The 12,487-nt window shown below is 40.6% G+C and overlaps 1 protein-coding gene across 1 annotated transcript in view; it reads left to right on the top strand.

Annotated features, from left to right (window-relative positions):
- The first annotated feature begins 1,535 nt into the window (after positions 1-1,535).
- LOC103620774 (cytosolic phospholipase A2 epsilon) overlaps positions 1,536-12,487 on the top strand; it is a 33,298-nt gene continuing 22,346 nt past the window's right edge. Inside the window, exons 1-4 of the mRNA XM_008639473.2 lie at positions 1,536-2,500; positions 2,935-2,970; positions 7,648-7,720; positions 11,861-11,997. Of these exons, the coding sequence (XP_008637695.2) occupies positions 2,474-2,500; positions 2,935-2,970; positions 7,648-7,720; positions 11,861-11,997 (273 nt within the window). The 5' untranslated portion in view covers positions 1,536-2,473. The remainder of the gene's footprint in view (positions 2,501-2,934; positions 2,971-7,647; positions 7,721-11,860; positions 11,998-12,487) is intronic.

Raw genomic sequence — 12,487 nt, 5'->3', positions numbered from 1 at the left:
AGCAGTAATCTTTTTGAAATTATAATCCTGGGGACACATTTCTACCTTTAAAAGTCCAGTGGGACAAACTGCAAATTCATTATTTTTTATTTTAAGCAGGTGGTGTAGTAGATGTCAGTGAACAAGCCATCAAGTGTTCTCAGTGCTGACAAGGACTTACTGTCACAGGTGTTGTGAGCATTCAGTGCTTACTTCTATCACGTATTCACTGCATGAATGAGAAACTGTTGAGATCGTTATTCTTGGCTGGCACAAAGATGCCAGGTCTTTAAAAGATACTCTGTTCCAAAGCCTTCTTGTGGGACTTGGACAGGTAGTTGTTAAGGGAGACAATGCCAGGGACAACACTTGATGACGGTCATGAGCAGGAGAGGAAGAATTATTAAGGAACATATTTTGGGTATGGCAGTGATGACATTATTTTGAGATGAGGAAAACAGTCTGTACATCAGGAAACCACTCAGAGGGTAAGATGCACTGACTCTGGAATAATTTTATAAATAGTGAAGTGCTGTCTCACTTATGGATCTTAAAAGTGTGGGAAAGAGAATGTAGTGTCAGGGAGTCTTGTATTGGCTGTGAAGCAGCTGGGACGGTATAAATGTGTATAGGTGTATATATCTGCTGGGACAACTAGGTGAAGTTGAGCTGGATAGCCTACCTTCTTTCATTTGATAGAGGAGGTTTTGCAGATGTTTTTAATGAAAACAGATTCCTACTTTAAATTTTAATACTGGAATATTTCCAGGGAAGCATTCTTCTTTCAGAAGCTGGAAAGAACTAGTTTTGTGAGAGTGCAAGTAAGTGGTTCTCAGGTGTGACTGCTCCACCTGAATTTGTTCCTAAGTGTTTAACACAGATATAAAGTCAGAAGTTACAGGAGGTATTTTGTCTTTGGGGTAGAGATTCACATGTTCAGTGGAAGTATCTTTCGGTCGTTCCTTCAAGGAGTATTTCAGATGCTGTAGATTCACATTTAGGTGCCATTTCCCTTTGATTCTCAGAAGACAGTGTAAAGTGTGCCTATGGAGCAAGCAGCTAGCCATTAAATACTTCACATGGAAACCAGAAGAGAGTACCACTGCATATTTTGAATAAGATCTTCTGAAGAGGCATCACGTGTATCACACAGACACCAACATAGAAGGAAGCGACTTGTATGTAAAAAGAGGATTTTACTCTAGTGACATTCCTTGGACAACACCTGCTCTCTTCCTCTATGCAGAATTATTTTGATACCAGCCTCCATGGCACAGGGGAGTGCACTTAGGTGACATCCACTGCAGTTTGCAAGGTGACTTTCTTTGCCTGCATCAGGTGAATTAAACACTAATATAAATAAGATTGATTTAAAATAATCACTTCATGATGCAAGAGTGAGTACTTGCTGCCTCCTATCATCAGTCAGAGAGGCCAGAAAGAGTCTGGCAGAGCCAGAGTCTGATCTTGCATGCTCCAAAATCTACCAGCCTGCACATGTATGCTAGTTTAGGGCTACTCTAATACACTTTATGGGTAGTGAGTCATGGTACACTGGCGTGAAGAGCAGTCAGGGAGGGTTTTGTGTCCTGGAGTTTCTCACAGGGTGTCTGCTGGGCTCACTGTGAGAGCCAGCACACGCAGAACCCGTTGAAGTAAGCTCTGAGGATGAGTGAAGTGCTGTGCTCTCTGGGCCCATGCAGGAGAGCACAAACCTTTCTCCTGCCTCACCCTTCCACTCCCAAGTTTCACCAGCTGCCTATAGCTCCTCCCTTCCCTCTTCTTTGATTTAATATCAAACTGCAAGATTTCTGGACATGGATTAACTTTTTTCCTGCATATACAATGAATATCCAGGCAAAGAATATTCAGCATGTGTTGAGGTTGCTAAATGTAGCACAGAGATGCCCAAAGTAGCTTCAGGGGAGTGTGGGTGCTGCAGCCACTCAGTGGTGGCAGCACAATGGAGTCACCTTGCTGAACTGCAGGGCTTACCTACCTGAACTGTGCTGCTATGGGAAGACTGCTACAGGTATTTGAGTTTATGGTTTGGAAAGAAGCTGTTGGCATGTCTCTCTACTACCCTGCAGCATCATGGTGGCAGTGTAGAGATACTCAGAGAGCTGTGATTTAATGAGTCAAAAGCACTTTGCTTGGGGGCTAGAGCTGCTGCATAAACACAGAACTTTTCGTTACCAGTAGTATTTCAAGAGAGCAATGCCTGGGCTCAGAAAGGGGCTTCAGCATTCCCCCCAAACATCACAGTGGGTAGAAAAGGAATTGCTCTTCATTCTGCTGACTCAGTTGAGGTGTTCTCATAGGCTGCAGGAAGCAGGGAGGGGACTGCCTAATGACTGGAAATAATCAGGGGGTGGGGCAGGAGAGCCTCGTCATAAAATCCCTATTACTCCACCCCTAACCTGCATGAGGAGTTCCTGCCGGCTGTACGACTTGGTAACTTTTAACATTGGACTTATATGCAACTGGGGCTGCAATGGGATCAAATTTAAGTACAAGTGAGGTAAGCAAAAGAAGGTGATAGCAGGTGTAAAGTGGGTAAAATTGTCTGGTATTGCAGTGAAGTTGATCACAGAGGAGAACGAGTGGTTTGAGTTGTATGGACAATCCAGGGAAATGGAGTTTGCTGTTCCTCAGATCTTGGTGCAAGGATAGCTTTCCTAGTCTAGGCTTCTACAGAACCTCATGGCATGCCTGTATTTTCAAGCTACCTTTTAGGGCTAACAGTGTTGTTTATTGTGCTTCCCTCTAAACAAAAAAGGAAATAAGAAGCTGGCAGAGAGTTGTGATGGTGATTGGTAAAGCACCTGATGATGTCGTTAAAGAACATAGCTCTAAATATGTCCTTGAATGTGGGATGTTTTGATTATCAACCTAAAGGAAGCATTTGACATGTAGTTTAGTTTTCGTAACTTTGCCTTGTGTTGTTTTTCCTAGACTTTTACGAGCACCTCAGCACCAGCGGTGAGAACGGTAGGTAGCAATTAGCTGGCCCTTCATTAAATGCTGTCCAGTGCTGAATGTAGAGTACCAGAAAAAATTTTAGGAATTCAATGGCTTGGGGGAAAACTGTTGCTGAGTTTACTGAGCATTGTGAGCTGTGACTTCAGCTCTGTAGATGAAATACTGCCATGGCTTTCCATAAGCTCTGAATAGTCTGGCCTCTGTTGGTGTCTGATGCTTATGCTGTCAGTGTTGCACTTTATCTGGGCTGGTTTGTATTTCACCTATATTAATTTTTTAATTCCTCCTTTCTTTTGTGTTTTGATTTCTTTGGGTGAAATATTCCCTTTTCTTATATTTTATTTCTTTTTAAGAAGAACTTTTAAATTGGTCTTTCAGTTGTTCTTAGTGCTCTGGTAGTCCTTGCAGCCTTTCTTTGCAGTGTAATGATCAGTCTTAGAGCTTGCAATTCTCTGTGCAGCATGGTGTTTACAGGTAAAACTGTGGAATAAACGTGGTGTGTTCAGCCTCCTGACAAGCCTGATCTCATCAGCCTAGTAGGAGTGGGAGTAGTGCCCAAACTCCTCTGAAGGTGAAAAAAGAGCAAAAGGTGTTTTGTAAAGGCTGAATTGAGAATTAATTCTTTGCACAGGCCAATGAAAACTTGCTGGGCAATTAGCAGACATTTATGTTAAGAGGTATTAGCATAAAGGAAAATATATCAGATAAGCTGCTATGAGCCACTGAATGGGAACAATGGCAGTGGCAGCAGGATAGGGCTCTCTTCTGCCTCTTGCAGTGGGTTTGGGGCTGCCAGTATCAGTTGCAAGTCTCTGGGGATCTGGCTTTTGCCCCTCATTCAGTGATGTGGTGGTTTCCCAGCTTTGCATCCACGTAGGGAAATCAGAGTGATACAGAGAATCTTTTAAATGGTAGTAAATTCAGTTTGCCTTGTGAAAGTTTGGTGTTATAAATAGTATCTGATGCCTGTTTGTGCCTGAGAGTCACTTGTTTTCTCTGTTCAAAGTGAAATGCTGTGGTAAAGACTTTGCAAAATTTCTTCAAATGCTAGCTTTTAAAATGATGATTAGGTCTCTGTGTACAGTCGTGCAGCCCTAAGAGATATGCTAGAATCATAAAAATTCTTGAGTCCTAGACTGTGTTTAGAGAATCAATCTGGGTTTTTTTTATCCGTAGTGCTTTTTACATTGCTAGTAGGTCCCTAGGTGTGAGACCTGTACAATTGCATGGCTTTAGATTGTTACTCTTATCTTTAGGGTATTTAGGGTGGCAGAATCGACCTGAACACAATATCTACAATTTAGAGCAGGACCAAGAGACCCTTTTTTCTGCCCTGAATCTCCAAGGTTTACAGACATAAAATTCAGGAAGGACTTGAACTTTTTTCTTCTTTTTTCCTTTTCTTTTTCCCCATGAAAGTTGATCTTTATGGTAAGTAAATAAGCCTAGTATACCTGAGTTGCTTTTTGTTACTCAGTGGCTCAGTTAAGGAAATGAATTTTCATTGTCAGAGTGACTTTCAGGGCAACTGATAGGATGTGTGGGAATTCAATTTGAGCAGCTTTATTTGGTGAGAAAAAAAAATAATTTGTGAGAATAAAAATTTGGTGAGAAAATTTGGGTGTGCCCTTATGCTGACAGTCAAAAAAGTAACACTTTTTATATCACACAAATTACTGTACCATATCAAACTGATAAAGGCTGGTGTGGTCTTGAGGAAAAAAACCATGCTGAATGGTGGGAATACTTGACCTGGTTTCTCTTATAAGATTTGGATTCATTCTAACACACGCATTCAGCTGTGGAGCTGCAAACAGGAAGAGGGGAAAAAAAAAGCCCCACATGAAAATTGCAGTCTGAAGCCACAGAAATTTTGCATAGCTCTTGGAAAGGAACAGCCATTGAGTCAGTGCTGCTCCATTTGTTTTTATTCTGAAACAAACTCAGGGACTTCTACTGACTTAATAAGACCCAGCTATGGGGTATTTTAAATGGGTGAAATAAAAACAAAATAGCAGTACAAGGAAAAGTGTTTCTTATGCATTTGACCTTGCCTGAGGTGGTAAACATAGTAATGTAATGAAATCCTGCCTGCCTTTGAGGCTCCAAAACTCTTTGAAGTTAAAAGGTGCCACATACCTGACCCAGGTCAGAAGCAAGGCAGTGATCTGTGTTTTAAAGCCCTGCTACTCTTTCTGACAGGGTGAGTGATTTCTTTGTTGTTTTTCACATTTTTTAAAGTAATGATGAGATTTCTATTCCTTTTTGATGAGAAAGTTAAGGGAAGAGTGCTCTGCCCCAAATAGATACACACTTTGGTAACTGCCTTTTCTCTTGATGTAACTTGGGAATGTTGCATGAGTTTCACTCTCATCTCCTCAAGAAAAAAGTTCTTTGAAAGACTTTTAAGCTTGGAATTTTACTTAAATAGAGCAGTTTTAGAGACCAGTTATATAACTCACTCAAATGGATGAGTACTCATATATGTGGACACTCCTACTGACTTCCCTTGGACTAGATATGTGAGGATTGCACAAGTGTGCCACAGGACTTAATTGAATTTTTATCTGACGTAGGACAGCGTGACCAAGTCTTGCATTTGCAGCCTCATGTATTTAAGTAGTTTCAAAAGTGATTATTAAAATGCCTGGCTTGTGTTTCCGGTTTATGATGTAAGAATCATGTCTCAGATGAAATAAATATAGAAGCTGAAAGTTGAAGTGTATGTAATAACTGGCCTGGGAGGCTTCTGGCCGCAGAACTCACCTAGCCTGTGATATGGACATCATCACATTAAAGGGAAGGATGTGGAAGTCCTTGCCAATTGCTGGCAGATTATCCTGTTTAGGACAAGTTTTTCTGTGTGACTTTGAGCGAGTCGCTGACAGCTAGACTCGGTAAAGCATTCAGGCACCTAAAAGTTAGGAGTTGTGAGGTCTGACTTCAAAGACTCTAGTATGGGAATGAACTCCACAGCCCAGAGTGAAGCAATGAGGATTGATTCTGTAAGTTTGGAGAGTAAGATATGCCAGAATGGAATTATAAGAGCTGAGCAAGGAATTGCATAAATAAGTTCATCCAGGTAACAGGGACAGCTGAGAACAGAAACAATTTTCATAGCTGCTATCTCCATGTGGCACTTGGCTGCAGGGAGATGTCACTATCCACTTGAGATTCACAAAGTAAAGGTCTACATGTTTGTTTTCCAAGAGCTGAGCCAAGGTTATTCCTTTAAAATGGGGTCAAGCCCAGTAACTAATAGCATTTCCATGGCATGGGGAACTTCTGCTCAAGTCCATTCTTCTCTATTCAATGTCTGCCCCTCCCCTTCCCCTCATGAGGAAGTTGCAGACTGCAATGATGTCTCCCCTCAGTCTCCTCCAGGCTGAACAGACCAAGTGACCTCAGCCACTCCTCATATGGCTTCCCCTCCAGACCCTTCACCGTCTTTGTAGCCCTCCTTTGCACATTCTCTAACAGTTTAATGTCTTTCTTATGTTGTGGCACCTAAAACTGCCCCCAGCACTCGAGGTGAGGCCCAGTGCAGAACAGATCAGGACAATCCCCTCCCTTGCCCGGCTGGTGATGCTGTGCCTGATGCCCCCAGGGCATGGTTGGCCCTCCTGGCTGCCAGGGCACTGCTGACTCATGATCAACTTGCCATAGCACAGGACCCACAGGTCCCATTCCACAGCGCTGCTTTCCAGCCTCTCATTCCCCAGTCTGTATTAGTATCTTGTTCTTACCAGCTGGTACAGATAGAAAGATTAGATCAGTTTTGGGCACAATAAAACCTGTTTCTGTTCTAAAACAGGACCAGTAAGTGCAAAGCTAAGTATCAATTTGAGCAAGTGTTGAGAGAAATGATATCTGTACATACATTGGCTTTAAAATGAAAGATGGTATATATGAAATAGAGGGGATAGTGTGTGAGAGAGAGTAAGATGTTAAACAGTTATCTGCAAGGTGAAATGGGGAAAAGGTTAATTTATAGCCTGGGGAATACGAAGATTCATTAGTATGAGCTGTGGAGGATATGAGTTATTATAGACTTAATGTCTCTGAGCCCAGCGTTTCTGATATCTAGTGGAGTTGTGAGTTAATCCCCAAGATCAGCTCTGGGATGATTTTTGTAGCTTTCTGTTGGGGATCAGAGCTGAAGATCAGAGGTCCACTGGAGTCTTCATGAGAAGTATCTCATTGCTGTCAGCTGCATTTCTGGCTTTTTTGGCTATGTGCAGGAGCTTGTGCTGGTGCATGGCAGACAGCTCTATTTCACAGCTCCTGTGACAGTGTTTGGTGTCCCAGAGACAATCTGTTCCATTGCAGGAACTGTAAGAGGTGAGGACACCCACACGTGTGCTGTAGGGGTATTTATTGTGATAATAAGGGAGCAATGATAGGAAGACGTGATCTTTATCAAATCAAACTCTTGGCACCTATTGTCAGCTCAAGTGATTTTGAAGTATGTTGCTTCTACTTCAGGCCCGAAGAGAGTTCTGTGCCAAAAATTTTTACAGATTTTTGACTGCTCCACTTGATTTGATAAATTGTATTGGCTCAACCTCGAAAACCTTGTTCTATCTACGTCCTTAGAACTTCAGGGTTACAGTAGTCTGTGACTACAGACTATAATAATAATGTCATCTTTTTCTTCCTTTTTTCCTTTTCTGAATTTTTGTGCAGGCACCAGTATCTCCCTTCAACTTGCTCACTGTAAAAATACTAAGAGTGAGGAATGTCCGGAAGGCAGACTTGCGTGAGTACTTCTATTATTGTTGGGTGGTTCTCATAATTTTTTAAAGAAAATATTTGGGCAGTGTTACTGTTCTCAAATTGTGTAGGAATAAAAGCATGTATTGCTGTAAGCTTGCAAGAATTATTTTTCTTTTGATGCTGAAGCATTGCTGTCTCCTCTTAAAGAGATTGACTCAAACAAGGTGATGCATTTGATGTCTTTTTTTCATATCTTACTGTATGAGATATATTTCCTACCCTTCTGATATCAGCTGCTGATCTGAGGTCTGGTCTGTAAACAGTGAAAATCCTTGTATTTTTAGTAAGAAACCTGAGTATTTCCTGCAGAATTTCTGGATGGAAGAAAGGAGGAACTGGTAATGCAGATGTAACATCAGCTGTAGCAGGAAAGCCTATGAAAACAACAGAAGTACAATCAAAAACATTCAATTACTTCTGCAGACTTTGTACATATGCAGGAAGTGATGATAAAATCCAGTGTGTCTTGGAATTTATTTAACCTACAGAATGGAGCTGTTTAAAAGTCAGAAAAAAATTAACAGAGCACTACTCTCAGCGCTTGACAGAAGTTTAAGTGAAGGGATAGTGAGGGGAAGTGAAGAAGGGCTATCTAGAATAGAGATTTCAAAAGAAAGGTGTCATAGCCAGATCACAGGAGTGAGAATAATAGTGCGAAGAGCCCAGGACAGAAGAAATCTCTGCAGTAGGAAAGTCTACTGAGTCTGGTGATATCCAGTTGAGGAAGCCCTGTAACAATTCACCTTCTCTGCCTCTGCAGACTAGTGGGCAACAGCTCGTTGAACCAGAGTGTGTGATAGCAAATTTAAAATTAATATCCTCAGAGGGAGAATGAGACTTGCAAAAGATGGAAAAAACCAGCTTGGTCACTTTTTACATCTGACACTGACTCACCCAGGAGAGGAACCGGTTTAATTTTCCAATTCACTGAAGATCTTCCTCACAATTTCCATTCCACAGATGTGGATCCTCAGTAACCCACTCTTCTAGGTGCACTGAGACTTGTTCAGGTGCCTTTCAAAATGCAATTATGCCACTGAATTACTTTCATGGAGAAATATGAATGATGAAACATCTGTTTAAAGAGGTTGGAAAGGCATGAAACAAAAAGGTGAAGTAAAGACAAAAGAGAATAAGAAAAGTAAAGCCTAAAGACCACATGAATAAATCTAAAAGACATAAAGAGAAAACTTTCACACTATGTTTCCCAAAATCTTGCTGAACATGGCTCAAAATAAATTCTCTTTTGGTAAGCTCAGAATTTCATGCAGCACATCATAGTTCCCAACAAAATTTTAGTTAATGTAATCTATATTGTGAGATTTTAACTTGTGTGATGGATCAAGAGTAGAGGGAAAACTTACCAGAGGCTGGATTTGGTGGTTTCTGGCAGGAGGGATGTGGTTAGATCACATGGAAGTTGTGCTTAACAACAGTATTTTTGAAAGACTGATTACTATCAGGGAAAAAATCCCTGCTGCACTTACCTGTAGTATTCTGGGTTGCTTAAGCATCTTCCACAATGTATTACTACTGTGCTTATTTCTCTTTTTCCTGTGGTTCATTAGACAAAGTGAGATCACCTTATAAGGTATAAAACTAGGAGTTTCTTTAAGTCCTATTTTTATGTACAGAAGCACACATTCTGTGAGCTTACAGTTGTATGCACAACTTTTTATTTATCAAAATCCAAATTTTAAAATGCCTAAATGGTGTTTTGCACCAGCCAGATACATGCTCTGACTAGGCCACCAGTGCAATTGCATCCACATGAACAACTGAATGTGCATTTCTGTGTCCCTGTACTTCTATACTGCCTGTTTGTGTTTAATTTCCTTGTGGCTGTCCTTCTCAGGGCAACTTCCCCACAGTCACTCCTTATCACAGAGAATCATGAGGTCTTTTTTTTGCTAAACCTGTTAGCATATCTGCCACACCATATGGCTTTCTTACTTGGCATTCTAGTCTCAAGAGCAGATGAATATCATATCTTGATCCCCTTGAGATGCCCCAAATTCAGAACTTGGGCATCACAATAATTTATTTAAAGTGTATCTGGCAGAGAGATTTGTAAGCTTTACAGAAAGCGTATTTTCTTAACAGAAAATTTATTGTCTGAAGAAACTGATATTATTGTGAAAAAACTGTCCATTTCTTTGCCTGCAGTGGGAAGGCTACTTCATGCAGTGTTTACTTTTTCTGAGGCATCAGAAAGGCAAACACTTCAGCTAGTTTTCCTTGCAACCTCAGTATTTTCAGCTATGGGAAAATGTCCCTTTTCAACCTGTTTCTAATGGTAAAAGTATAATGCTTGCTACAATTCAGAGCTAGCATTTATTTCCTCCACTTGAGATTTCCAATTTTACTGGTTAAATCTTGCTGTTCCCTATGTCAATTTATTTTTTTTCCATGCATTTTCTCATTATTGGTTTTGATTGATTTATTGAAGTGAACCTTTCTTCTTGTTCATTGACTCTCATGTTCCTATTTACTTTACCAGTGAAAAATAAAAATGCTTTAGAAGTATTCCTCCCTACTGGTATTTCAGAACCAGATAATTTTAATAGAATTGAGTAGAGACCTGAAAATCTAGACCATGTTTTGGATCCTGACATGGACTGCATTGTGGGATCTGGGGCAAAGCATAGAATCATAGAATGCTTTGGGTTGGAAGAGACCTTAAAGTTCTGACCCCCCTGCCAAGAGCAGGGACACCTGCCACTAGATCAGGTTGATCAAAGCCCTATCCAGGGTGGGGGATGGTCTTGAACAGTTCCAAGAAATTCAAGTTTTCTCAATGTACTTATTTGCGTAATCCTTATATTGCCACTGTGGAGTAATCGGTGTGTCTCATCCTCTTTGCAAATGGAAACTGTAGCATTTAATCACCATTAACCATTTGCATTTTTATCTGCTTACATTTTGTGCCTCTGCTGAACATCTGATCAGTCACCGTCTTCTGATCAGGTGTGGCTTAGGCCTCTTTCTAGAAATGCTTTCCTTCCCACAGTCATTACCCAGATTTTGCTGATTGTGATAGCATGGTTAACTACACAATAAAGGCACAATTTGGCTGGTAGGAAAACCTAAATCTGTGATTGTTACTGAAAGACAAAGAGGAAATACATGAAGTAATTGTTCTTAATATGATGTAATAACACTGTTACACGTTTCGAGCATGACGCAGGGATTGACTATGAGCTGAATTATTTGGCTCCTCTGATTCATGAGGTTGTTGTAAGAACCAGGTGATTGGTTGAGCATTGCTAATGTGAAATAGGGAGATTGAATTACAGGTGTGAGAGAAAGGCCATCAGCGCCTGTCTCATCCTTCTGTTAAGTCTCACTCCCTGGAGTTCTCCCTCCAAACTTGAGGACTCAGAATATAGGAGAAGCTGATGTCTTCATTGGCACTCATGGCTTCCTTTCCCAGATGCAAGTGGCAGCAGCATCTTTCCAGTCTGGAGATAAAATAGTAGGAAGGAATTGAACAATTAGTAATTTAATTATAGTGATGAAACTGGTTTTGTTTTCTGAATGAACTGCTGAGAAAGACACAACTTCTAAAAACTTTGTCAAATATATGAATGAATAAGGAATTGGCACTTTCTGATTTGTGATAAGGAAATCAAACTTTCCAGCTTTGATGGGAGAACACCTTTTGTCAAAAAAATCTGTTGTTCTTCACTTAAGCCAGCACTTATTAAAGGCTTTCTTTAAGTTAAGACACCAAATCTGAGGAAGAAATTATAGAAGACAAGTCTCTCTATAGCCCAGATTGAAGGATGTGAGGTGTGTTGCCTGTCCTAGCCACTTGGATAATCATGAAGATAAAGCTAAATGCAGCATGTACTGTATGTGGAGGACAGTGCCATTTCAAACCTAAAGCAACATAAAAAAAAAAAGTATGTCTGACTAAGAGTGAAAAGGTGGAAATGGGCATGGCAAATGTGTGAGGATGTCTGTTTCCCCTTAAGTGCTTCATTGTATTATTTACTCCTAATCCTGTGTATTTTAGGAAGAAAGCTCCAGCTGTGCTATCTTTGTCTTATTAGGGTTAAATGGGCACTGTGCAGTAATTCTCCGGACATGTTTTAACTGCACTCATCTTCTCCCTGCACAGTCACCCTTTCAGATTGTTATGTGACACTGTGGCTGCCTACTGCCTCAGCTGAGAAGGTTCGGACCAGGACCATCAGGAACAGCAAAAACCCTGTTTGGAATGAAGCTTTCTGCTACAAGATCGACCGCCGTGTCAAGGTAACAAACATCAATTGTTTTCACCATTTGGTGTCTGCAGGTCGTCATTAGATTACACGGAACCACAGTAAACCAATACATATACAGCCAGTTTCAAACACTGAAGGTGTTAAAGGTTCCTCAGGAAAAAGCCCTGTTGCTTACATCCTCATTAGTTGTTCTATTTCTGTTATTTGCTACTTAAACATCTACTATACTGCAATAAGAAGGAGTTAAATGCCCTTCAGAATACAGCCTTACTATCCTATTCCCAGTCTTGACATATACAAGTGAAACCCAAGAAAAAGATCACATAAAAAGAATAGCAAAATCACTCAGTTCTACATATTGTGAGAATCCTTTAAACCATCTTTATGTATCTGTGACTGCTTTATACACTTAGAACCAAAGGCTGTAAAATAAATGTAGAAGCACTTGATGCAGTTATTTATCACAAATGCATGAATGTTTTGCATGACCTGCTTGTCTTGTCTGCCTGCTTCTTTTTTGT

Source organism: Corvus brachyrhynchos, unplaced genomic scaffold, assembly GCF_000691975.1.
Source record: "Corvus brachyrhynchos isolate BGI_N302 unplaced genomic scaffold, ASM69197v1 scaffold115, whole genome shotgun sequence".
NCBI classification, from domain to species: Eukaryota; Metazoa; Chordata; class Aves; order Passeriformes; family Corvidae; genus Corvus; species Corvus brachyrhynchos.
The sequence above is the reverse complement of the archived record's forward strand: the minus strand, read 5'-3'. Positions and strand labels throughout refer to the sequence as shown.